Below are 27,179 nucleotides of genomic sequence, written 5' to 3' on the forward strand. Positions count from 1 at the left end.
TCTAAATGACACTCACTTAAAAATCTCTGTAGTTTTTATTTCTTCTGACACCTCAGTTATTTATGGTATGTGTAAACACAGGTCTTTAGAAGTTAACAGCTAGTGGAAGTGAAATTATTTTAAGTCCCAGTTGTTCCACTGTCCCACTGTTAATCTGCTGTTCTGGATTTATCCCAGTGGCTGAGAAGACCAAAGAGCAAGTGACAAATGTTGGTGAGGCGGTGGTGACAGGGGTGACAGCAGTTGCACAAAAGACAGTGGAGGGAGCAGGGAGCATCGCAGCTGCCACTGGCTTTGGCAAAAAGGATCAGTTGGGCAAGGTATGGTTGCATACATTTTATGTTGCATCTGCAAAGTCTCGGGATCACAATGCATTTTCATGGAAGGCAGGAATAAGATGCTTATTTGAGGGAGGGCTGACTCACCCTCCTCTCGTTAAAAAAAAAAAGATCTACCTTCATGTATGCATTCTTTTTGGAGGCATTAATCCAGATAAATGCCGTGAAAACTGTACAGTAATCATGATTGTTTCATTTTCTGGAAGAAAGTTAATGAAATGAACAAATGTAATAAATATGAAAAGAACTATGACATTTCAGAAAGAATGGGTGCTTTCACGTTAGCTATGAGTCTTGCAATCTCTCTTTGTTGAAACATAACAAATGCTTTGTGCCTAAATGACAGATTTTCAAAATGAAGATCTTTTAGTTGATTTCTTTATAATGACATCATCTCTTATTAAATGGTACATTTGCTTATCGCATAGCAGTTCATTTGCAAATACATGTTTGTGGGAACGGAGAGACTTAAATTGTATACCAACCGGAGATTGTGCTTTTGGGGTGATGTTAAAATTCTCAGAACTTTGAGTGCATTTCTTGACAAATATGAGACGCTAGTAAGAATATACAAAAGATACTAGGACTTTCATTTTGACAGGTAAGTGATAGAAAATTAGATGTCAACTGGAATATGAAATTTCATAAATTTCGAGACCACAGCAACAGACATTTTTGCTGTTTCTCTGACACCATGGCCTCCTTGCTACTCCTTAAACAAACCAAGAACTCCCTTGCCCTGGCTCCTCTCTCTGTCGAGAAGGCTCTTCCCCAAGATTGTATACTTGGTTCACGGCTTCATCTTCTCAGGTCTTGTTAAATGACACCTTCTCAGTGAGGCCTACCCTGTACTATTTGAGATTGGAGTCATTCTCTTCACCTCTGGTATTCCCAGTCTCCCTACTGTTTATTTTTTTCCTTTTATACCAAAGCATGTATCACCTTTAAGAATCATGAATAACTTACTTTTTTTAAATATCTGTTGTTATTTTCTTTGTCCCCTCCTAAAATATTAGCACCATGAGGGTGGAATATATTGATTTTGGTTCACTGATATTTCACAAGTGTCTGGAACAGTACCCGACACATAGTAGATAATTAGGAATATTTATTAAGAAGGAAATAAGTAAATAAGCAAAGTGATTTTTATTTCTGTATCTAATAATTATGTGGATAGTATAGCAACTGTAGCTATTCAACTATCTGAAAGTTATAACAAAAGAGATTTTGGAATAGATATTTTGAAAAAACTATAAGAAAATAGCTTTACTTGCTGGCAAACTACTCTGGGTTATTTCCACTCCATACAATGCTATGTAGCAGGCCTGCTTTGATGGATCATTAAAACATTGATATTAGGAACACAGGACTAAAAACCTGTGACAGACTGAAATTTATCACATGTATTTATATCATCTAGGAAACTTATGCTAGTTATGGAAAATCTGGGCTGGGCTTCTAGTGAAGTTCTTCAGCCTACACTGAAATGTATGGCTGGTGAAAGTAGTATTCTTTTGTGTGGATTACGCTTTTCAAATAATCATATTTCTTGTGCTAATAGTCATACAAATTTCTACTTTCAGTCTCAATTTATAATTATATTTGTAGCTTTAGTAGTTTTCAAAAGTTAGGAGGGTCTGCAGGTATTAGGACAGAAGCAATTAACCTGTTTGGTGTCTTAGACTCTTCTGCCAAATCTGATAGAAGCTGTGGACTCTCTTCTCAGAAATATACACAATGAAAGGCTTAGGGGGGTCTTGGAAGCCCATAAATAGACAGAGTCCATGATTTAGACCAATTCTCTGTGAAGATGGGGAACATGAAATCTGCAGAGGGGAAGCGAGCAGTCCAAGATCACATGGCCAATTGTAATTGATTGGATACCAGTACGGTTTTTCCCATCCACTATGTCCCTTCCCTAATCACTTACCTTCCCTTTGAGCTTTTATAGCTGACTTGTGGACAACCAGAAATAACTGGAAAAATTCTGTGCTTCAGAATATTAAAAAAACAGGGAAAACATGTACCATCCGCTTCTCACCCCTACTTAAGGCCTACAGTGTAAATTGCAAATAAGGCATGAAAGTGCTTCATTTCTTAAGAAATTGGGCTTGGGTTTTTACTTTTCTAAAAATATTAATATTATCTTCATACTTTAAGCAGAAATCTAAATGATATAACAAAATTAACCATTTGGAGATATTTCTCTTATGTGTACTTACAAGTTCTTCCAAGTTTTTAATATGAAAATGAAGCCATAATACCTAGAAATTGCAGTATAGTTCTATAAAAAAAATTAAACTAGAATTTAAATAGCTGATTTTCATCCCTGCTCTATCACCAACAGGCTGGATGACCTTTTGAGAATCTCCTAAAACTCTTTCTCAAATAATGATAAACTATACCAGAAAACTGTTAAAGCCCAATTTAGCAACAATGTTCTGAGTTTCTATTATAACTCAAGAAAGATGCTAATAATCTTTCCGTTGTGGCTGTATCTATGAAATCCCCCAAATGCTAGAGAGTTTAGATAAATCATTCAATTTACTCATTATGAGATTGTGAAGTAGTGTATTTTCATCATTTAAACTCTGATCAAAATGATTCTGGTAAATGGAAATAAGCAAATTATCAAAGCTTTAACCACTTGTTAATGATTCCATCGACATACTCATTCTTCACTAAAGAAATAATGCTTGCTCACTGTATGTCAGAAAACTATACACTGTTTTTTCTCTTCATTAAGCTTACAGTCTAGTGACAAAGATTAATAATAAGCATCTAATTGCCAAATGCTATGGAGTACATAATGCTGAGTATATCCCAGCTAGTATGCAATAGGGGTAAGGAAGAACATTACAAAGGCTTCCCTGAAGAAGTGATGTTTGCACTGAGATCTAGAAAAATGGCTGGCAATTAATAAGCAAGTGGAATTTGGAGAAAAAACATTGCAGGCAAAAGTAACAACATGAGGAAATCTCATGTGGTAGGAGGGGACTATGGACTGTAGCTGGAGCCACAGAAAATAAGGTAGAAGGAGCTGGAGAGGTGTGTGGAGGTCACATCCTGGTTGGCTGGGTTGAGAATGTTGGTCTTTATTCTAGGAATGAAGGAACCTATTAAAAAATTTTAAGCAAGGATGTCAGCTTATAATTTTGCCTGTTGAATAGATGTCTCTACCTGTCAGGCAGGAAACAGATTAACGGGAAGGAAGAGTGGAAACCAGGGACAGTGAGTGGGCTATGATGGAAAGAGGAGATGAGTGCATATTCTAAGATGTTAGTGGGGGAAGAGAAAGGAAAGGATTAATTTGAAAACTATGTTGGAGGTAATATCAACAAGATTTGGTGGTTCATTTCATGATACTGGAGGGAAGAGGGATATGATTAGCAGGACTACTGGGTTGTTGGAGTGGACTGCTGACTGTGCCATTCTGTTGGCAGTTGGTACTTCTCTTGAATATCAAGAACACTGCAAAAGGAGTGGCTATATTGATGTTTAGCCCTCATGCCCTTTGAGGGTATTTGGCTCATTACTCCCTGATTAGTGGAACAAATCTACCCCCCACCCGCCCATTTCTTTCCTCCTTCCCTCTCTCCTTCTTTTCCTCCCCTTCTCCCTTCCACCCTTCCTTCTTTTCTTTATTTCCTCCCTGTGGTGTTTTCTCTTCCTTTTTCTTTTTTTTCTTTCTTTAATCAAGAGCTCCAGTAGCTCATTTTGGTTTTTCCGGTTTTTGATAAATTTATTTCTTTGGGAATGTTTGCTTTGGTGTACTCTATCTCCTTTTGATGTTAGCAGAGAGATATAATGACAGATATGTAAGTATTATTTTCAATTTGAATTTCATATGAATGAAGCTATCCTTAGATCTAATTTCTAATTATAAGACATTAGATTAAAGGACAAATAGGATGTCTTGAATTTTAAGAATTTGCTTTATCAAATATTATTAGCTCCTCTACTGAATACATTAGAATAATACATCTACTGATCTATATTTTTACCTGTGTGCACACAAGAGGTTATAGCTACACAATTTATTTCTTAAAGCTTATTTGATTGGCATGGTAGAAAACAGGCTGCAAATGCACTGGCAGAAATACTCAATCTTTAAGTTCAAACAGAGTTATATAGACAAAATTTGTTTACTACTTCTATTGAGAACAAGTTATCTGCTGATACCAAGACTATTACAAACAAACAATCAAGTAAGAGGTTCTGTAGTACATTTATGTGTGCATTATACAGCTAGTCACTACATTGACTCCATTACAACCCCTCAACGGTGCTTTGCATGTGGTTACTGCTTAAATAAATCCTTGCTGAACAAATGAGTGTTTATTTATTGCTTTCTGGAATACTCTAGAAGAGCTGGATCCTCAGTGTCCCTGAAGTCTATACTTTTGTAAAATATATATATTTTTTAATTTCTAGAGAGTGAAAGTTCTACATCTCCTATAGAGCCACTGCCTGACAAATAGTACAGCAGTCAGCTTCATTATCACATGCCATTTAGGCATTGAACTATCTGCATGGAAATTAATAGGTTTCATTCAGGAAATAAGCTTGAAATATCTATAGCCTCAGATACTTGAAATATTCAAGTTCATCTGTTTTTATTTTTCTTCAGAATCAGAGTGAAGTGCCTAAACAGTATGAAACATTTTGAAAAAAATAGATCAGATTTTAAGAATTTTTACTGGCTCCAGCCTAGTTATCTGGAAAATATTGATTTCAAATGGATAGTAGCATGCATACTCTGTGCTCCTGCATTAATTCATAAGAAGATAGCTAACCAAGTTTGTGCTGGAGGAGTAAAACAAAGCAGGAATGAAAAATAACAGGTTTGACATAATTTATAACATTTAAATGTCCTTCTACTTAACTTTCCTTTGACTTAGCAGAGCTATGATGTCTAGCTTGATGCAGACTTATTTTTAAACACTTGAGCATTACAGACCTTCTAATCAAATAATCAGATGATGGATGTTGACATCAGCTAACTCATTTATGCTGATTTCATAAATAAGCCAAAGGTGACAGTCAATCTTTCAGATTTCTTTGAAGAAGCATATACCTATTATAGGTATAATCTTAATAGTGTATAGTTTATAACAAGGTAACAGGAGATGTCAAGATTAACAGCATCGTAATCTTAGCTTAAAGCATGTTGTAACTAAAGATAAAACCTAATTGATCTGATTTCTTTGTTTTAACATGTCTATAATCAGTAATATTTTGCAATGTGGCATATAAAAAATCAATATTTTAAGCTCATATGAAGGTCCACTAATATTACATGAAGTCTCTCCACTTGGAAACACATCTGTTATGTTGGACTTTATATCTAATAATATTTCACTGGGTTCAGGAAGGATTAATCATGATTCCTAATGACACTTAATCTTGTAAGGTTGTGAATGGGAAGGTGCACAATAATTGTACATGAAGTTGTAAGGAACATAGGCTTATGGTTATGTTTTCATTAAAATTCAATAGCATTCATTCATTTAATGGGTACCTTGTATGTGCTGGACACTCAGTTGGACACCATGAGGAATACAGAGGTGGATAACACACGGATAGCTCCAGCCTTCAAGAAATGTGGGGTCTTGGCATAGCACTGACATATTTATCCCTGGGAAAAAGGAGCATTTCTGCTCTTTGAGACTGTGTATGTATCTGTAAAAAGTACATATCCACCATAAGGGAAAAAAATGCTTGTTGATAAAATTGAGAGAGAGATCTGTACTCTCAATATATATTCTACTTTAAATTTTGTTTTTGTCAGCAGGCCATGAAATTACCTCACACACATAGAGATAACAGCCACAATATTTTAGCTGTTTAGACAGAAACATAAAAATTCTCCCACCTGAGTCTAGGACCAGTTGTTAATAATGTGTAAGGATTATAACCCCACAATAGATACATGGCTACAAATCCAATTTCAGTCTTCAAAGAACCAGTTGTGATAGTAGTTGTGTTTGTTAGAAAATGTATTATAGGAAGAGTCTGATAGAACTGCTTCAAGGCACACCAGCAAATAGCTTTAAACCATATTTCTGAAATTGGCTTATTCCCTCATAAATGCTTAATGTGAATTAAAATTCAGTGAATGCACCGTGAAAGCAATAACCATACTTTTATGGATCAGTCTTTACTGTGCATGTGGCTAACACCTATTGCAAATGTCCCTTCACCTGCAAAAAGAACATGATAATTTGGATAGTTTCATGAATCAGATACTATTATATGTAGAAAGATTTCAAGCTAAGGTGTTTTCATTTTAAAACTCTGCTACCATCTGAGCCGTATTTCCACCTCGTAATTCAATGGAAAACCTGGAAAAAGAATATTAATATGTTTCGGTGACAGGAATAAAGGTAATAGATGTATTTTTTTCATTATGACATACAGTAGTCATTTCCCAAACTTCAATGATAATCAGTTTTTTTTGTTTCTAAAAAGTAAGAATAATTTGAATTTCTGCCCCTTCAAATACAGGCTTTTAGTTTTCCAATTTTCAGGGAGATAGTTGATGGTGTTTGCTTTATCAAAAGAAAATGGATATTTAAAAAACACAAAAATCTAGGGCAAAATATATTTACTTGAATTCAAAGGAATAGAAATAAGGTAAATGAGATGCCAATTGTGTTTTGCATGCAACTACACAATTATGGAACTAGAGTTGAATGATATATCTCATCAACCCAATTGTTCCCTGATGAGGAGAAAATAAGTAGTTTGTAAATTCAAATAGGAGGTAATTCTTTTATAAGAAATTTTATCAAAACTTTGCAAAACATTGTAATATTTAAGTTACAATGTTTTAAAATTTAAATTCAAGTTAGTTAACATACAGTGCAGTCTTGGCCTCAGGAGTAGAACCCAGTGTTTCATCATTTACATATGACACCCAGTGCTCATCCCAAAAAGTGCCCTTCTTAATGCCCATCACCCATTTAACCCTTCCCCCCACCTACTGCCCCTCCAGAAACCCTTAGTTTGTTCTCTGTATTTAAGTCTCTTATGGTTTGCCTCCCTCTCTGTTTCTATCTTATGTTTTCTTCCCTTCTCCTATGTTTAACCATTGTGTTTCTTAAATTGCACATATGAGTGAAATCACATATCCGTCTTTCTCTGACTTATTTTGCTTAGCAGGATACACTCTAGTTCCATCCACATTGTTGCAAATGGCAAGTTACAATTTAAATATTCCTCTATCAGGTGATTCTAGAATCACTAAACAGATATTTTGAAAATTCTCAAGGTAGTAACTAATTCTTAATATGGCTATGGTGGTACATTAATGCAAGGAACACTGAGCTAGAAATTATGTGTTTTGAATAAATAAATAATTGAATGAATAAAACAGTTTTTAAAAAAGAATATATATTTTATCTTCCTGGTTAGAAGTAGAAACTACCTTACTTTTCCTTTGTGTTCTTCACACTAACACAACATAATAAATTTATTTGGAACTCAATTCATAAGAATGAATTCATTTGGCAGCTTTTTAAATTGTGAACTATAATGTGTGAACTGTTAATTTATGAATTTTAGAATTTAAGAGTTTAAGACTAGAATTTAACTGTCTGACAAGCCATAATAGCAAATTATCTCCAATTCACATACATATACACACTTTATCCTATTTAATTGTTGGAAATCCTCAAAAAAGTGGAGAATTGTCCTTTAAATATACACTGTGCTAATTTATGCCACAGGAGTTTTCTGAGTATGTACATACAGCTTTGTCTGAAGGGCCCAGTTTTTGGCCAGTAGACTGTGTATTATTTGCTATCTAGTGAAATTGGAGAAAGCACGTGCTCCAGCTACATCACTGAGTTTGAAGATTAATATAATTGTCATGAAAAGCATACAATGGCATTAAAAATACTTCATCTTCAATTTTTACCATTATGATGTATGTAAAGTAGGCACCTTAAAAAGTAATCTTCACTAAATACTAATAACTGCTTAAAGTAATAACCTTGCCCTCGTAGTCTTTCTGCAAGGGAAACTAACACTTGGGAATTTAAAACAAAAGCAGTTCACAAGTTTTCTAATTAAAGCTGCTCTATATCTGTTCTTTTGACTCCCCATGATAGCCACTGACCTTTATCTTTGTACTGGGTTTCTGATTTACCTACATCATTTGATTTGGTCATGAGTAGGAAAGGCATGGCTCAAAGCCCAGGGCATGGGCTTTAAGTCAGGGAACATGGAATTGGTCTTGTCTCTCTCCCTCTGCTGAGTGATATCATCTCACCCCTCTGAGCATGGATTGTCTCATCTGTGAAATAAAAGGGCTGGATTAAATGAAGTCAAAATGTTTTAAGTATGTTTACTGGCTTGAATTTTAGGCCAGTTTGTTCAGTTACACATTGCCAGACCTCAGAATTCATTTAACCTTTCTAAACCAAAGCTACTTGAGTGTCTGTAACTGGCCAGCCACCGCACAGAGTCTTTGTGAATGAAGTGAAATCATGCACACAAAAGATAAACATGAACTGTAACATGTTACACAGTGGGGACATTTTATTATGAAGAGGCTATATTTTCATTGAATTGTGTTAGATATATAATTATAGGTCTCGTTTATATAAGTAAATTGTAAACACAGAAAATGTAAAAACCATTCAATGAACATCCTACTTTATTTAGCTAAATAAAATGAAGTTACATTACTATTATTTTTCCTTTGATTTCCTCAATGGGGTTCTACTAAATATTACACACATGATATAAATAGAAATAATTTAGGGAAACAGGTGTAAATGAAGTTAAAAATTTTTTTTCTTTGAAATAGAAGAAAATCCAAGAGCCCTAATATCTTATTAGGAGTAGAGGTGCTGTCTTTTCTAAATGCCTTTTTAATCCAAAGCCATGGAGAGTAGTTCTGGGCATTTAGTGGAGCTCAGGTCTGGAGCTCAGGCTGACTGAAATTGTTCTCATTCACTCTTGTTGTCTTTTTCTTAATAAGGTTGGTGTGTAGGTCCTGGGTTAGAGATATTTAGAGAGATCACCAGGACTAAGCATCTCATATCTAAATCCTATTCTTTCATAGCATTTTCTATAAAATCTCTTGAACAAGGCAAAAGAAATGACTTTCTTCATTCCTATGAAGTTTTTGTACCAAATGCTGATGAAGCTCCCTGCTGACCTGTATAGGGACATGTCTAAGATTTGCCCGTGTATCTTCTCGGCTCCTTCCCTTATACTCAAAGGAAGGAAAGTCCATTGAAGGGAAGAAGGCCAGAGAGTTTTTCCTGAAGCTAATCTTCTATGCCAAAACTTTCTAGAATGGGAGCTTCCAGAGGAGGTACAATCCCAAGCTTATCTGACTGTGACACCTTCATGATAAGCACTAATGCTTAGTTTATAACATTTAAGGCCTTGCATTTAATGTTTAGTTATTTCCCATGTTAAGCAGACTTATTGTATAAATATTCAACCAAATGCAAGGTTTACTTGTTGCCAGAACTTAACATGAGCTCAAAGTTTCCTCTCCCCAAGTTCACCTGAAAATGAGGTGATATGTCTGCAAAGGGGGAAAGAAGGAAGGATAGGAACAATATCCTTGCTCTTGAATGGGTCTGGTTTTCATTTAGGACAGCTATTAATGTCCTGGGGTGACTCTCTGATGTGGTATGTGGTGTGGTCTAAATGTGCCCATCTATCCACTCCTGTTCTCCTTTCATCCCCTGCTTCTGTCATCCACACTTGGCCACCAGAGCCCATATACTCCTCTTTTTACCTGATCTGGGCTCAGGGGAAACTTAGGAACCCCTGCCACACCAGCCTCAACTCTCAGGAATCAGGGGATGTAGGTGTGAGGGGAGCAAGATTAAACTCTCCAACTTGGTATGTCAGCCCCCCATGTCTGTGTGATTATTTGCTCATACTCTATTAGCATTAGGAAAGTTATTTGGTCTTACTCTTCAGGCAGAATCCCACCAGAGAATGAGATGTGAGCTTGCCCAGCTCACAGATCTCTCCAACTTCATGAGTTGCCACTCATAGAGAAATATTCAGAGAGAAGTATTCAGAGCAAAATACAGATTCCGACACTCCACTAATACTTTCTTTCAAATCTATTTCCCTAGAAATCTCTCTCCTCTTTCTTTTTATACTTTACTGTTGGGAAAACAATGGAAAAGGGTCTGGAACTTGAACTTTTATAATTTACTTTCAGTGGCTCAACTGTGATCTTATTTCACAGCAATCCTCACACCTGTTTAAATGTGGGATAGGGAATTGCCTATTACAGCTATTACCCAAGGTTACAGTGCCTTCAGTTGGTGTTTCACATTTCTGGCAACTTTATGTGACAGATGTCCACTCAATCACCAACGTGATGGTTGGAGCACAAATTGATACATATCATTCTTGAGTACATGTTGGAAATCTATATTAAAGGCACTGAAATTGTGTATATTCTTTCAATCAACAGTTTCACTTCTAAGAATTTAAATGACTATTAATTTAGGGGCACCTGGTGGCTCAGTCAGTTGAGCGTCTGACTCCTGATTTTGACTCAGGTTATGATCCCAGGGTCATGGGATTGAGCCCCACATCAGGTACTGTGCTAAGCATGGAACCTGCTTGGGAGTCTCCCTCTTTTTCCCTCTGCTCCTTTCCCCCCAGCTTATTCTCTCTCTCTCTCTAAAATAAAATTAAAAAAAAAATAATCATGAATTTATTTATTTATATTTTTGTTTATTTATTTTTGAAAGAGAGATAGAGTATGAGCAGGGGAGAACAGACAGAGAGGAAGGCACAGAATCCGAAGCAAGCTCCAGGCTCTGAGCTGTGAGCACAGAGCCAAATGTGGGACTCAAACTCACAAACTGTGAGGTCATGACCTGAGCTGAAGTTGGTTGCTTGACTGACTGAGCCACCCGGGTGCCCCACTGATCACGAATTTAAATATAAGGATATTCATCTCAGCATTGATTATAATGTTAAGTTGAAGAAAATTGTTAGTAGTTTGACAATAGGGTTTTAGATAAGGTTGATAAGGCCTAAGATATGGGTGATCCATACAGTGGTATGTTGAACAGCCATTAAAATATTGGGGTAGAAGAATAGAATACTTCATGGAGTGGAATGACGCTCTTGTTGCATTAAGTGAAAAGAACAGATTACTAAACAATATGAACAGTTTGTATAGTATTACCTATTTCTATTTAGAAACCATCTGTGCCTGGTGTACGTGTGTATAAAGACCTCAAGTAAATGCATCAGGCTCTCAGTTTTTCTCAGTGAAGCACTCTTTGCATTTCTGGTTGAATAATATTTTGCCTTGGAGAACTCTCTCATTCACAGGCATTGCCTGTGAGATGCCAGCACTATCCCTCAGGCATTACAGCAACCACAAAAAGTCCTCCCACGATGTCCTTGAGGAAACACTACAGTAGACTTTTTCTGGGTCACGGATTATAGTCATTTTATTGGCTCCCCTTGCTTACTTATATTTTCTTTAATTTCCTTTAATAAGTATGTATCAGACTCATAACAAAAGCATAATAAGTGATATTTATAATATTCCACTATATTCAACATTTATGTGACTAAACATTCTGCTGGTTTGACCATAATTAGAACTTAAAGAAGCCAATTTTCCTTCTTAGTGTCCCAGTTCTGTTTATGTTTGTTCAACGAATTAAAAAAAATCAGTTTCATGGGTACTTAAAAATATAGCTATACTATTAGTTATTCATCCATTCACCCATTTACTCATCCATTCATCTGGTCTGTATTTGTTAAAGTCATGCTGTGTGTGAAATGCTATGCCAGGCATCATCAGAAATATAGTGATGTACAAAACCAATTTATTGTGCTCTAGGCATTGATATCTAGCTCTTCATCATGATGAGTATATGCAGGAGTTTGCTAGTCTTTTGGTTTCACAGACTGCTTGAAGATTGCTTCCCCAACCTCCTTCCGTTTAAGTTTAGAGAAAGGCTGTCTCTGAGTGAGGTATCATAGCACTCATAGTCTCTTATTATTTCTCAGATATATCTGGCTATAGTCCTTATTTCTCTTGATCCCAACTGTCAAACCAAATTAAAATACCATTTCAGCGATTGTCTTTTTATTTATCTAATAATACTGGGTACTACACCCAAATTTCAAGATAAATTTGAACAAAGATTTTTGCAGAGTAATGAGTTATACTGCCTGAATGAGTTTAATGCTTTATTTGTTCTTTCATTTTTGGCAAGTTTATCTGATCATTTGGGGCCTTACAATTTGACTTTGCAAAATTTTAATGCAAATCTTTTGGGCTCTGAGAAAGCTGTCATCATTTAATATTCATGTATACTCAGATCTCCTTAAGCTTGCAAATAAACTTTTAATGTTTTTGTTAATCTGATGACATATAGAAAGTTGTAAAAGTAGGGGCACCTGGGTGGCTCAGTCGGTTAAGCGTCCGACTCTTGATTTTGGCTCAGGTCATGATCCTGCAGTTTGTGGGTTCCAGCCCTGTGTCTGGCTCCATGCTGGCAGTGAGGAGCCTGTTTGGGATTTTCTTTCTCCATCCCCCTCTCTCTCTGCCCGTCTCCTGTTCGCGCACACACATGCACATGCTCTCACGTGTGCACTCTCTCTCTAGAAATAAATAAACAAAACAAAAGAAAAAAAAAGAAAATTGTAAAAATATACTTTTTTTAACTGGAGTTTACTTCTCTTGGAATTAGATAAATTCATCCACAGTGTACAATTTATTTTATATATGAACAAAGGCCTTGTACATGGACTAGGAAGACCTTCATATGCTTTAGTCTTTCCTATAACCTGTGATTATCTCATTAACAGACACTGCCTTTTGGTCCTAACTAGAAGATCTGATCATCCCAAATGCCTAAAGTCATATTTTAAAATGTATTTTTGGACCTAAGAGTTTATTAAAACATAATAAGAATGACATATGTATTGAGGAGACGTAGAATTCAGTTGCAAATAGAAATTTGAAAGTAATTGATACCTTTCTAAAAAGAAACTACAAACAATGTGACTTGAGGAAGGTACTATCTTATGCTGTGAGTGGTGGGTTAGTGTTGTTGATGTGTGTATGTACATGAGGGTGGGTGCGAGGTGTGTGTGTGTGTGTGTGTGTGTGTGTGTGTGTGATGAAATTTATGGTAGCAATTTAGAAATCTGCTTGGTCCTTCTCAGAGTTCAGCCATTTTATAAATGCATCTACATTGATCTATCTTTGGAATCTATGAAATGGCTTTTGGCAGTACTTCCCTTAACATAATTTGGAACTTACTAGCTAGATTAGTTCTGGAAAAATTAGCCAGTGGCTGTCCACTATCTATAGAATCAAGCCCCAAGACATAATCTTGTTATTCAAGACCAATTTTGTTTGGTCTCTCTTTCTTTTTAATCAGAGATGTCACAATTGCTCGACAGAACTCTTCAGTCTAGGCAGACAAGTGTTTTCAAAATACTTTCCAGTTACCTCATCTAATATGTAGTTTTTAACTCTGCTTTACCTTCGAGAAGGCTTTTAGGCTTCCTGTCTGAATTTTACCTGGTCTAAAAAGTCCAGCTCAAGCCTCCAGAAATACAAAACAGCATTCTGTAACTGCTGAAATGTGTAGTAATTTCACCTTACTTAGTGTTCCTAGCATCTGCAGATATACTATTCATATTTGGTTGCTTAGGTGAAAACATTGAAAGACTCCTTGATTCTTTTTCTTTCACATCCTCCATCCAATTCTATAGCTAATCAGTTCACCTGTATTTCAAAATATACCCCTGATCTTACCATGGCTCCTTTCTCTGTTCCACCATCCTTGGCCAGGTGTTCATCATTTCTTCACCTGGACTCCTTCCCTGGCCTCTGAAGTGACCTCCCTGCTTCTACTCACACACCCCACTCTGTTCCCTACCAGTCACAGTAATTCTTTTGAAACAAAACCCAAATCATCCCTCCCCTGCTGTCAACCATCTAGTGGCTTCCTTTCACAGACAGAATGAGATCCAAATCCTTACTGTGGTTTACAGACCCTACATCCGGTGGCTCTCACTAAGCTCTATGTCCTTTCCCTTTTCCACTGGTGCACTGCCCTCCAGCTATGCTGACCTTCCAAGTACATTTCCAATACATAATAAATGTATATAAAATGAATTTTATTCATTTAAATAGGGACTGTTTTCTTCTTCTGAAAGCAAAGGCAAATGTTATAGTCTTCTGCAAAAAAACTAAATAACCAGAAAATTTTTTTATCTTCATTTAAAAAGACAAACTTCAAGAATGTATAAAATGGCAAAGGTCATTCTCTACTTCAGATTTCTGTATGATTTTTGGTGCATATTAGTAAGTTAGCATATTATAGAATATGGGCCGATTCTAATAAAATTACTTATATCTCGCATACTTATCACAAAAGTTCTTGCTTTTCCATGCTTGTATAACAATTCTAGTTGATCCTACATGGGTATGTGAAATTAACTTTCTCCCTAAGAACAAAGTAATGTTTTTACTCGTAAGATAAATCTTGGAGATTTAAAAAACTGTTTATCACTATATATTATTCATATTCCATTAAATGTTTTCCTAGTAAGTCACATAAATTAGATTGACTGTTGGACAGATGGGCAGATCCACATGCATCCAATATTAGGCAGTTGGTGAGCATGAGATGCCAGAAAGAAGATGAGGAATATCAAGGCAGGAGGCTTCCTATTGCTCTCGAAAAAGAGGATTCTTTTGCTCCTCACTCTCCACTACATGTTTTCCTTTGAAAGTAAAGCCTTCCAAAGCAACTTTCCACACTTTCTATCTAAACACACACTCAATGTTTTTCTCATGATAATTGATATGTAAATAATAAAATGGAATGTTTAGGCAGATTGATAAAGGGATTTTCCCTTCCCTCTGCCTTTTATGCAATGATGACAGCTATGAAATGTGTTTCCTCTGCAAGGAATGTGACAGTGTTCAGCTATGAGAAGATGAGAGGGAGAGAAAGGCTGCATATGGAGGAATAGTGTGTCATTTGTCACTGCCTGGATTCATCAGCCATGTGGAACTCCGGGAGGCACTGGCTGAGATACCAGTCTTCTTTATTTATTTCTTCCAGAATACGTCAGCAATACAGATTTCATTAGGAGCAGAGAAAAACATAAAAACCAGTTAGCCTTTGTGATGGGGAGCAGTCATCTCAGAATATTGATCAAGAGTCAAAAAGAAGGCTTTTTGTAACTTATTTCATCCATAGGTTACACTGATTTATCTAGAAAATTTTAATTTCAGGACGTATCTTTGGATACAACAAATGAGGATCTGTCTAAAACTACAGATAAATTCTACCTACTGTAATGTTTGATCTGGTCGAAACCATTTTAGTTTAACAATCCCTTCTCTATAAGAGGGGATCAATGGATACCCTACAGCAAAATTATGTGTAAGGGCCCCTAGTTTCACATCCAATGCAGATTTTGCATATATTTGATCTTTCTTAATCCAAAATATATCTCTCAGATCTAGATGTCAGTGAAAATTGAGTGAGCAAAAATGCTTCAGGGCCACAGTCTTTTTCTACTTTCTGTCCCCAGATCCCTTCTAATTGATTTAGTAAAATGTGATGAGCCAGAGAGCAGACCACTGTGGCCTTTTCCATTACACCTCACAAAGGTAGAATTAATGGCCACAGTGATGGTGATCATCCTCACTTTTTATGTTCAGATAAATTTGGATATTTGCTTGGAGTTAATACTTTCTACCACAGTAAAAATTTGGGGAAATTAGTTATATAAGTCAGTGTGCCAAATTTTGTTTTGTTTATCCATTTTGAGTGGTATTAATTCAGCGCTAAATTTTCACTTAGTTATTCTCTACCCAAACTTTGAACCCATATCAGCCAAACATATAGAAAGAAATGGCTTTTGCTGCCATCATGGTTAATTCTTCTTTTATTTTGTATTTTTTGGTTAATTCTTTTAAAATTACTTTTAAAAAATTGGTAAAATATACTTTAAAATTTATATTTATTGAATGTTTTTCATGAACTTTTTTCTTTTCCTTTGAATACATGTATAATTGATTTGTGACTTACTTTTTTGTTTGTTTTCTAATTTATATTTCTAATTTTTTAATGTTTTTTAAATTACAATTCTGGTGTAGTTAATATAGTGTTATATTAGTTTCAGGTGTACAATATAGTGATTCAAAAATTCCATGTATCACCCAGTGCTCATCATGACAGATTCCTTCCTTAATTTCCATCACCTATTTCACCCATCCTCCCTGCCCACCTCCCCTCTGATAACCATTAGTTTGCTCTCTATAGTTAAGAGTCTGTTTCTTGCTCTCTCTCTCTCTCTCTCTCTCTCTCTCTTTCTTCCCCTTTGTGCATTTGTTTTCTTAATTTCCATACGTGAGTGAAATTGTATGGTATTTGCCTTTCTCTGACAGATTTATTTCAGTTAGCATTATGCTCTCTAGCTCCACCCGTGTTGTTACAAATGGCAAGATTTTATTCTTTTTCATGTCTGAATAATATTGCATTGTGTGTATATAGCACCATCTTTTTTATCTGTTTGTCACTCAATGGACATTTGGGCTGCTTCCATATCTTGGCTATTGTTAATAATGCTGCTAAAAACATAGGAGTGCATGTGTCCCTTTGAATTGGTGTTTTTGATTCTTTGAGTACATACACCGTAATGCAATTACTGGATCATAGGGTAGTTCTATATTTAACTTTCTGAGGAGCTTCCATACTGTTTTCCACAGTGGCTGCACCAGTTTGTATTCCCACCAACATTCCGCGAGTGTTCCTTTTACTCCATATCCTCACCAACACTTGTTTCTTCTGTTGTTGATTTTAGCCATTCTGACAGGTATGAAGTCATATCTCACTGTAGTTTTGATTTGCATTTCTGATGATGAGTGATGTTGAGCATCTTTCCATGTATGTTGGCCATCTGGATGTCTTCTTTGGAGAAATGTCTATTTGTGTCTTCTGTCTATGTTTTAATTGGATTATTTGGTTTTGGGGTGTTGAATCGTATCACTTCTTTGTATATTTTGGATACTAACTCTTTATCAGATATTTCATTCGCAAATATCTTCTCCCATTCTACAGGTTGCCTTTTAGTTTTGTTGATTGTTTCCTTTGTTGTGCAGAAGCTTTTTATTTTGATAAAGTCCCAAAGGTTTACTTTTGATTATCAACTTGCTTCTCATGTTAGTTTCTATTAACTTCTGAGTTCTAATATTCTTTGCTTAATTTGTTTTCTACTTGTTTCTTTTCAGACTTTTGAAAGAAGATTTATTAGGTTTTTGGGTTCTTTTTAGAATTATATCCGTTACTTTAGGGAGTGTGTGTGTGTGTGTGTGTGTGTGTGTGTGTTTAAAGTTTATTTATTTATTTTGAGAGAGAAGGAAGAGAGGAGGAACAGAAAGAAAGGAAGAGAGAATACCAAGCAGGCTCCCCATTGTTAGTGCAGAGCCTAACATGGGCTCTCTCTCACAAACCAGGAGATCATGACTGGAGCTAAAATCAAGAGTCAGATGTTTAACCAACTGAGCCACCCAGGTGCCTCTGGAATGTGTTTTAAAATATTTTAAATGCAATCACCAGTTAATACAGCATTGAAGTTTTTCTTGTTAGAGATACGTTATTTTCTCTATGCCTTACTGGAACAGAAGTTGGCATGATACTGTTACAGTGTATTTAGCTGGCGGGGAGCCTGGGTGGCTCAGTCGGTTAAGCGTCCGACTTCGGCTCAGGTCATGATCTCATGGCTCGTGAGTTCGAGCCCCGTGTCGGGCTCTGTGCTGACAGCTCAGAGCCTGGAGCCTGTTTCAGATTCTGTGTCTCCCTCTCTCTCTCTGACCCTCCCCCGTTCATCCTCTGTCTCTCTCTGTCTCAAAAGTAAATAAACGTTAAAAAAAAAAACAATGTATTTAGCTGGTATTAACTCTTCTAAGGTGCATTGTTTCTGGGAATACCATTGTTTGGCTTCACTGGGGGTACATTTAACACAAGCTGATAGAGCCAGTACTTCTTTTCAGGGCCTATTACCACACAGACGTTAAAACTTGGCAATCTTTCACCTGCCTATTTCAGAATCTTTATGTAATCTCTGTTAGACACACATTTAAGTGTTTAGTTTTCTTTCTTTTTAAATGTATTTTGAATAAAGGTTGAGGTGATCTCTTAAATAGCAACCAATAGTGATTCTAACAGCAAAATAACTTAAAAGGAACCTTGTTGCAAATATAGAACATAAGTGAACCCACAAAAATTATATGAAATTATAGTTACATCACTAACTCCTTTCACATCTGATATTCAACTGATATTTGATGAATTTCCATATGGTGCCATACACTATGGTAAATTTTAGGATACAAGAATGAGTAAGAAATGCTCTTAAATCTTAGGGAAAAAGAATATAGCATCTCTGTGTAATAGTTAAGCCTGAAAAATCTCAGGAAAGCTAAGGAATAGTTTTCTCAAATCTGTTTTATACTCTAGACAGTTCAGTGTTTTCTTTTTTTTTTTTTTCTCCTTATCAGGCTATAATCATTACAAACCTATTAACTTCTTGGAAACCATGAAAATGAGACATACAGGATACTAAATCTGCCACAAATTTATCCTGATATTCTATCAGTCTTACTTGGTACTGAAGGTCATAAAGAGAATGAGATAGTTTTTATGTGTGTTGGTCTTTCTTGCTTGCTTGCTTTCTTGCCTTCTTTCTTTCACTGATAGAAGAAAAACAAAATCAAACACCAATAGGAATACAGAGACAATGTCTGGAACTGATTCTTGAGTAAATAGGGATCCTACCCTTAAGAATCTCCATGTAGGGATGCCTGAGTGGCTCAGTCTGTTGAGCATACAACTTCGGCTCAGGTCGTGATCTTATGGTTTGGGTTCGAGACTCACGCTGGGGTCTCTGTTGTCAGTGCAGAGCCCGCTTCAGATCCTTTGTCCCCTCTCTCTCTCCACCTCCTCCACTGGCTCTCAAAAAAAAAAAAAAAAAAGGAAAAGAAAAAAAGAATTTCCATGTAAAGATCCTATACTTACCAACTATCAACAAGCTATGAAGTAATCTATTGTATGTAGTGCAGTTTGAATTATAGTAAATTGATTTCTAGAAATGGTCCCTTTAGTTAAGGATATATAATGTAGCTTTTTCCAACTTTCCATGAAAAGTGGAATTGTACTAACTTCATTAGCTTTGTTGTCATGAACAAATTGCTTCATTGTTTAGTTACATTCTCTATAAGAAATGAGAATAATAAAATTCACATCTAAGAGATGTGATAGACTGTACATGAGATAAATATGGACCCAGAACCTGGCACAAAAAAGCTTAGTATCTATAGCCTTCAATGATTCTTTCTTTGTATTCCAAAGGAAACTTGTACCACGTTTATAGCAGTGATCAGTTGTAATGTCATTAGTTGAGTGCTTTCTTGCTAAATTGTGAGCTCTTTGGGGTAAGGGCCATCACAGATATGACCCTATATTTTATATAGTGTTTTATGATTTTCAGTTGTTTGCATAGTATCAAATACATAGCATAGTTAAATGTATATTGTTATTACAACAGTTTCATGCTAAGATGGGCAGAATGAAAGAATATATTTTTCATTTTGCAAATGCATATTCGAGGCTGAAAGGAGTCAAGTGAACAAAGGTCACATGTTTGTGAGTGGCTCCGATGGAGGAAACTGAATCCACTGACTCTAAATTCAGTACTCTACTCTCCCGTTGAGACTATCACATATCCCAAGAATGTTTCCAATGCTGTATCACATGATTCTCAGCTATATATTTGTATACATCAGAAAAAAATGTCCTGCTACTCAATATTGCTAACAATTATCAGGTACTGATGGTCATTACTGTTGAAATCTTTACCAAATGATACATTGATATCAGTGCAAGAAAGGACGAAGAGAGGTTTATATCCTGTGCATGTCACAAATCGACTTTCTTCAGTCTCTCGTTAGTTAGACAGTGAAACTGTTAGAAAATTCTTTATATTTAACATACAACCTTTTTATAATTTCAACACATTTTCTTGTCACTGTAATTAAAAAGCAAAACTTTGGTTGTCTGATCTTTTCTTGGCTACTCGCCTGTCCATTTCAAGCTGTAAAGCCAACTGTACACCTACTAGAATGACTAACACCAAAACACTTGCACCTCCTAAGGCTAGCCAGGATGTGAAGCAATGGGAGCTCTAATTCATTACTGGTGGGGATGCAAAATGGTACAGCCACTTTGGAGGTCACTTTGGCTTCTTACAAAACTAAACATACTCTTACCGTATAATCTAGCAATCACATTCCTCAGTATTTACCCCAAAAGAGTTGAAAGTACATCCACATAGGTTTATATATGCAATGGAATACTACTTGGCAATGAGAAAGAATAAAATCATTCCATTTTCAGCAACATGGGTGGAACTGGAGGGCATTATGCTGAGTGAAATAAGTCAGTCAGAGAAAGACAAATATCATACGTTTTCACTCATATGTGGCTCTTGAAAAACTTAACAGAAGACCATGGGGGAAGAGAAGAGGAAAAAAATAGGTACAAACAGAGAGTGAGGGAGGCAAACCATAAAAGACTCTTAAATACAGAGTAAAAACTGAGGGTTGATGGGGGGTGGGGGAGAGGGGAAAGCGGGTGATGGGCATTGAGGAGGGTACCTGTTGGGATGAGCACTGGGTGTTGTATATAAGCCAATTTGACAATAAATTATAGTAAAAAAAAGGAACGTACATCCACATAAAAACTTGAACATAGATGTTCCTAGAAGCCTTATACATAATTGCCAAAAGTTGGGAGAAACCAAGATGTCTGTCAGTTGGCAAATGGATCAACTGTAGTGTATTCAAACAATGGAATATTATTTGGTGATAGAAAGAAATAAGGCATCAAGCCACAAAAATATGGAGGAAGCATAAATTCATGTTTCTAAGTCAAATAAGAAAGTCTGAAAAGTCTAAAGACTGTGTGATTTTAACTCTATGACATTCTGGAAAAAATAAAACCATGGAAAGCATAAAAAGACCAGTTGTTGCCAGAGGTTTGGGGGAAGGACAGAGGGAGAATAGGTGGAGCATGGAGCTTGTTTAGGGCAGTGAAGCTATTCTTTTTGATTCTGTGATGGTGCGTGCATGACACACAATTGTAAAACTCATAGAACTATTCAGCAGAAAGAGTGAACCCTAAAATAAATGATGGATTTTAGTTACAGTAATGTATCAGTGTTGGTTCATCAGTTTTAATGAATGTATCATATTAATGTAATATGTCAATGATAGGAAAAATTGGGAGAAGGGGGAAAGGCTGTATATGGAAATTCTCTGTATTTTCTGTACTATTCTTCTATAAATCTAAAACTTCCCTAAAAAATAAAATCAATTTAAAACATTGTAAAGCCAGATGAACTTTAGTACCAATATAGTAGGAACCTTATTTTACATTATTTCACCTATGCAATATATATAATTATGCTTCACTTTGGTAAGACTCACCATACAAATATCTGGATTTAAGGTTTATGGGGAAATTATTTGAATTCCAAAATAATCCTTAATTGTCTTCTCAACTAAGACAAATGGAGCAGTTCATGTTTCGTTTATTCACAGAAGATTGATGCACATAAGATATGCCAGGAATGCATTTAGAAACTGGGAGATGGTATACTGACAGCTCCCACACAGAACTTTAGGGCACCGTGTGGTATTTTTCTCCTTCCTCCTTCAAATTTCATTTAGCCACACATTAAACTAATACTTACTGTGGGCTTGGGATCTGGCACCTCGCCGAGTACTGACAATACTCTCTTTGCCATCAGGGTGATAGAATGTACAAATACCATGTTTACCTACAGTCTTACTTTGGTTTTTGTTTGTCTGCTTGTTTTTGTTTTTTTCTGTTTTGTTTGCACCTCAGGAGATTGTAAGTTCTTCTGTGGATAAAGACTACATTTTAGTCACCTTTGTAACCTCCATAGTATCTAGTACAATGCCTTCAAAAACAATAGGCTCCAAGAATTTGTTGACTCAGTGAATGAGTACATGACTAAATTAACAAACATCTTCATATACTTTCCTGCTTCTTACAGAGTGTGACCATTAATACTGAAACCGTCTCATTTCTTTATGATCTCAATACTTTCTTCTTGGGAATAGTGCAGTTTTATAGTTCTACCTGCTTACTGCTCTTCATTGTAAGTTTTTTTTTCCTTTTTGTTAAATTTAAATTTTAGTTAGTGCAATATGGGTTTCAGGAGTAGAATTTAGTTATTTATCACTTACATACAACATCCAGTGCTCATCACAACAAGTGCCCTCCTTAGTACCCATCACCCATCTAGCCCATCCCCCTGTCCACTTCCCTCTGTCAACCTCAGTGTAAGTTTATATCTCTATTTCGCATGAGAGTAATAAGGGCAAGAAAGCATTCTTAGTAAACTTTTGTATTCATAACGCTTTTTGTTAAATCAAAGTGTAAGAGGTAATATCGGTGTGAATCAGTGATTATTTCAAGGCTGTCTGCACAAAACATTGCCATAATTGGGGCTAATGTGGAGAAAACACCTCAATGACTATTGCTAAAGCAAATGTAATTTGCTTTGCTGTAAATATTTTGATATGAACTTATTCTGTATCAGTTATAATTCCTGCAGAAACAGATGGTACACACAAATTAGGTAATTTGTGGAGACTTCCATAAAGTGAGTAGTTATGAAGGGTTGGATAGAATTAGGATGTAATGTAGTACTTCAGGATAGTAACAGTGTACATCATTATAACCACTAGGCCTAAATGAGGAGGGGCAGGAGAGGAGATACAGGTTCTGAGGGAGTGGGAGGAGGAAGAGAACAGGTATATGTGTGTGTGGAAGGAGAGAGAGAGAAATTGAGAGCATGAGAGAGAGAGAAGGAGAAAACATGTGAATAAGCAGAGGTTGTTTAAAGACAGCTGCCTGCCAGGATCTGTGATATTTGGTTGGACACAGATTGCTTACACTGACCTGGAAGGGAATGGATATTTGGGAAACAAACAACTTGATCCTACTTTCCTCCTTCCATTTGTTCTTCTGATGCTCCCATTGGCCAAGCACACATGGTAGCCACATTGATATAATCCTATGATATAACCTTCTCATTGCGGGAAGATGAAGGCAGCAATTTTGTTCCCAGGGGACATGTTTGGTTGTTTCAACTTTGGGAGGAAGGAGGTAGGTGCTAATGGGTTCCAGTGGGTAGAAGCCAGGCATTCTGCTAAAGTTCCTCCAACAACAAAGAAGTATCTAATTCAAAATGTCACTAGTGCCAAGGGTGAGAAACCCTGATGTAGTTCATGCAAGTTATCTTCCCAGGGCGCAGAGCAAGAGTAGAGGGGAGTGAGTTTCTAAGGAGGAAAAATGAAGAAACCAGCAAAGTTCACAAAAGAAACTAATAAAAATAGCAGACATGGGAAGAGATAGGACTGAAAACATAGAAGTGTCAAATATGTGACTGGTAATCTTTTACGGAGGTTATTAAAATTCATCCTGAAGTGCATAATATTTAGCAGACCAGGTTTGTCTTTAGAGAAATAGAAATCCTTGTGAGATTTATACAAGGGTTGATTAATAAAGGGCACACACAATCATCAGATTACAGTCAGTCATGTTATGCAAATCATGGACAAGAACATAATAGAACAAAGAATTTCATGAATATGCAGGCAATTCTCTCTTCCTTTCATTTATGTACTCTGAAACTCTATGGTGTACATTGTACAACAGCCACGTAAAACGGTAAACTTGACATTTAGACGGCTCTATATGTTTGCACATACCAAAATTCATGGTCTTTCCACTTAATGGATATTTGATTTTTTTATTTATCTCTACTTTATTTCCTAGAGCATTCTTCGACAAAAACTGTTTCTCATGCTTTTACAATTTAAGGTGTGTAGGTTACTGACTTACTCTCTGAGTTTTGCTGTTTCCTCAGCAATATCATATATTCTCATTAATGTTTATCTCTTTATATATTTCTAGTGGGCTCTCTTTCTTAATATACACTCTCATATTTCTCTTTGGCTAGTGCACATTTTACTTTAGATATCACATCATCACTTTGGTCTAAAGTTGGGCCTAATCTTTTTCTCAAACAAGGATCCCCTCCATATCAGTTATCACCTAAGACATCAGTATTTTCTCTATGACCTATGGCATAAATCTTTGGTGTATTCACAATCTCCTTCTCACATTTGGCCATAATATGATTCTAAGGATCCTTATTTTTTCCGCTTGTTCTTTTAATCTCTTTCCTGTCTCTTCCATTATGGTTTGGATAGGAGTCTTATTAACTCATGCCTACATTAGTGCATAGGCACTCAGTTCATCTATCTGTGGCTTACCTTGTCCTCCCAGTAGATTTTTAACTACCATCTGCACTGATTCATACATCATTTTCCATTCAAATATATGCAAAAGTTTGCCATCAGATCAATATTTTAGTGCTCACATTTTTTATTACGTTGTTATATCTTTTGTTCATTTTTTATTCACACATTTAAGGGTTGGCTAACATTTGAACATCCACAAAATGTAGTATGTATCATATGAAGTCTCTAATGCCAGTTCATTCATCGTCACCAGAACATATCAGGCTTTTCTATGTTCCTGTATATACTTAAAATCTTTTCTTAATTCACAAATATCTCAGGCCTATACTTTTGCTCAAGATCACAAAAATTCCTGTCATAAATCTTTATAGAACCATTTGCCTACAGTACTCCTATTGAACTTGTCAGAAATGGCTGTTCATATTAATTATCTTTTCAGTGCAAAATATTTTTCCCTATCTTCATTGTAATTACTTTAGTGTTGGACTGTGATTTTTTTCCTCTTAGTTTCTCTAATAGCTAGTACAATTTCTTGCACATAATAGGTGCTCAGTGTTTCCTGTTCACCTCCTTGTCTGCACTGTCCAATATGGTAGGCACTAGACTTACATAATATTATTAATCCCTTGAAATGTAGCTAGCCTGAATTGACATGTGGTATAAAATACACATAGGATTTCAAAAACTTGAAGAACATAAAATTTCCTAATAATTTTTATATAGATGACATGTGGATATTTTGAATGTTACATTAAATTAAGTATAATATTCAGCTGTTATTTTTAGCTTTTCTCATGTGTTACCTAGAATGTAATTTCAAATTACATATGTGACTTACCTAATAATTGTATTGGACAGTGCTGTTCTAGGCAATAATGTGCATGAGTAGTTAGTGTGCACTATAAGCATGTGATCAGACAAAATATTTCATATCCCTTGATGGCACATTATTCTTAAAGTTGATTCTGTCGTGTATGTATATAGTTAACAATGGTAATGGGAGAGAGCAGGGTAATAGCAGGTTTCCATCCTTTTTACTAACTTGTAAAGCTATACGTGATACCCCAAGTATCTGAATACTTAAGTAATTTTCATTCACTTGAAGAATTCCAAGGATGTTTATGGACCTTCATACTGCTTTTAATTTTCTGTCTCAATGAGACTTTTCCTTGAACTGAGTATATGGTATTCAAACCTATCCCTGTTTTCTGAGATTGCCTTTTTATATCACTGTGATTTCCAAAAACATTTAGGGTTGTGCACCGCATGTTGCACAATTTGATTGATTGCACAATGGGTACTACATGTATCAGATGCTCATTATTCTAATATTTCAAACCCCTGGGGTGTTTATTTGAGTTTTATATAACTTGTATCCCAGATTTTGCTGTTTTTAACCTACATATTTAAAATTTTGATTAAACATTATGGAATTTCTAAGTGGCTCAGCAAAAATAACTGTCCTTCCTATGAGGAGCTATACAGTGTAGTGGTTAAGAGTACTGGATCTAGAGTCAGCGAACCTGTGTTGCCAGTCTGTGCAGTTACACACCTGCTGTAGTACTGTTTCTTCACCTGTAGAGTGATGATAACAGCAATAGATTCCAGAGTGTTGCTACAGGATTAAACGAGATTAAGCATCCACACTATATGTGATGCATAGTGAACTTTCAAAGAATGTTAGGTATCACTATTGGTATTTTAATCCTTTAAGTATCTCAGCTTCTTCTCTATCAATAAAGCTAAAGTTAATATTTCATGTAAAACTTGTAGATAAACAATGAAAAGTTTCCAAGTACAGTGCACATTTACTATTTTCTGAACATTGATTTAAAATTTAATAGGAAAAGTATAATGTAACATTTGATCTTTTATTTATTTATTTATTTAATATTTATTTATTTTACAATTCTTTTTAATGTTTATTTTTGAGAAAGAGACAGAGACTGAGTGTGAGCTGGAAAGGGGGGGCAGAGAAGGGGACACAGAATCTGAAGCAGGCTCCAGGCTCTGAGCTGTCAGCACAGAGCCCAATGTGGGGTTGGAACTCACAAACCACAAGATTGTGACCTGAGCTGAAGTCAGACGCTTAACCAATGGAGCCACTCAGGTACCCCCTGACCTTGCATTTAGAGACTATCAAATTACTTACAAGAAATTTCAAGTAAAGTTGCACAAGGTAAAATTATAGTGTGGAATTTTCTGAGAGCATCCTAAATCTGTGTATCAGTGCTCACAAGGACCCTGTCTAATCCCTTTATTATTAATCTTGTTATTTACTAAATTGGTTTTATTATTATTAACTCTTTGATTATTTTCATTATTCAAACATATTAATCATGTATGTTTATAAGTTTAAAAAAATTTTTAATGTTTTTATTTATTTTTGAGACAGAGAGAGACAGAGCATGAACAGGGGAGGGGCAGAGAGAGAG

At 35.8% G+C, this 27,179-nt stretch overlaps 1 protein-coding gene across 4 annotated transcripts in view; it reads left to right on the top strand.

The window, feature by feature from the left end:
• SNCA (synuclein alpha) overlaps positions 1 to 27,179 on the top strand; it is a 158,730-nt gene that overhangs the window by 19,457 nt on the left and 112,094 nt on the right. For all 4 annotated transcript variants that reach the window (XM_043572188.1, XM_043572187.1, XM_043572189.1 and 1 more), the window contains exon 4: positions 178 to 320. In XM_043572188.1, the coding sequence (XP_043428123.1) occupies positions 178 to 320 (143 nt within the window). The remainder of the gene's footprint in view (positions 1 to 177; positions 321 to 27,179) is intronic.

This window comes from Prionailurus bengalensis, chromosome B1 (genome assembly GCF_016509475.1).
Source record: "Prionailurus bengalensis isolate Pbe53 chromosome B1, Fcat_Pben_1.1_paternal_pri, whole genome shotgun sequence".
Classification (NCBI taxonomy): Eukaryota; Metazoa; Chordata; class Mammalia; order Carnivora; family Felidae; genus Prionailurus; species Prionailurus bengalensis.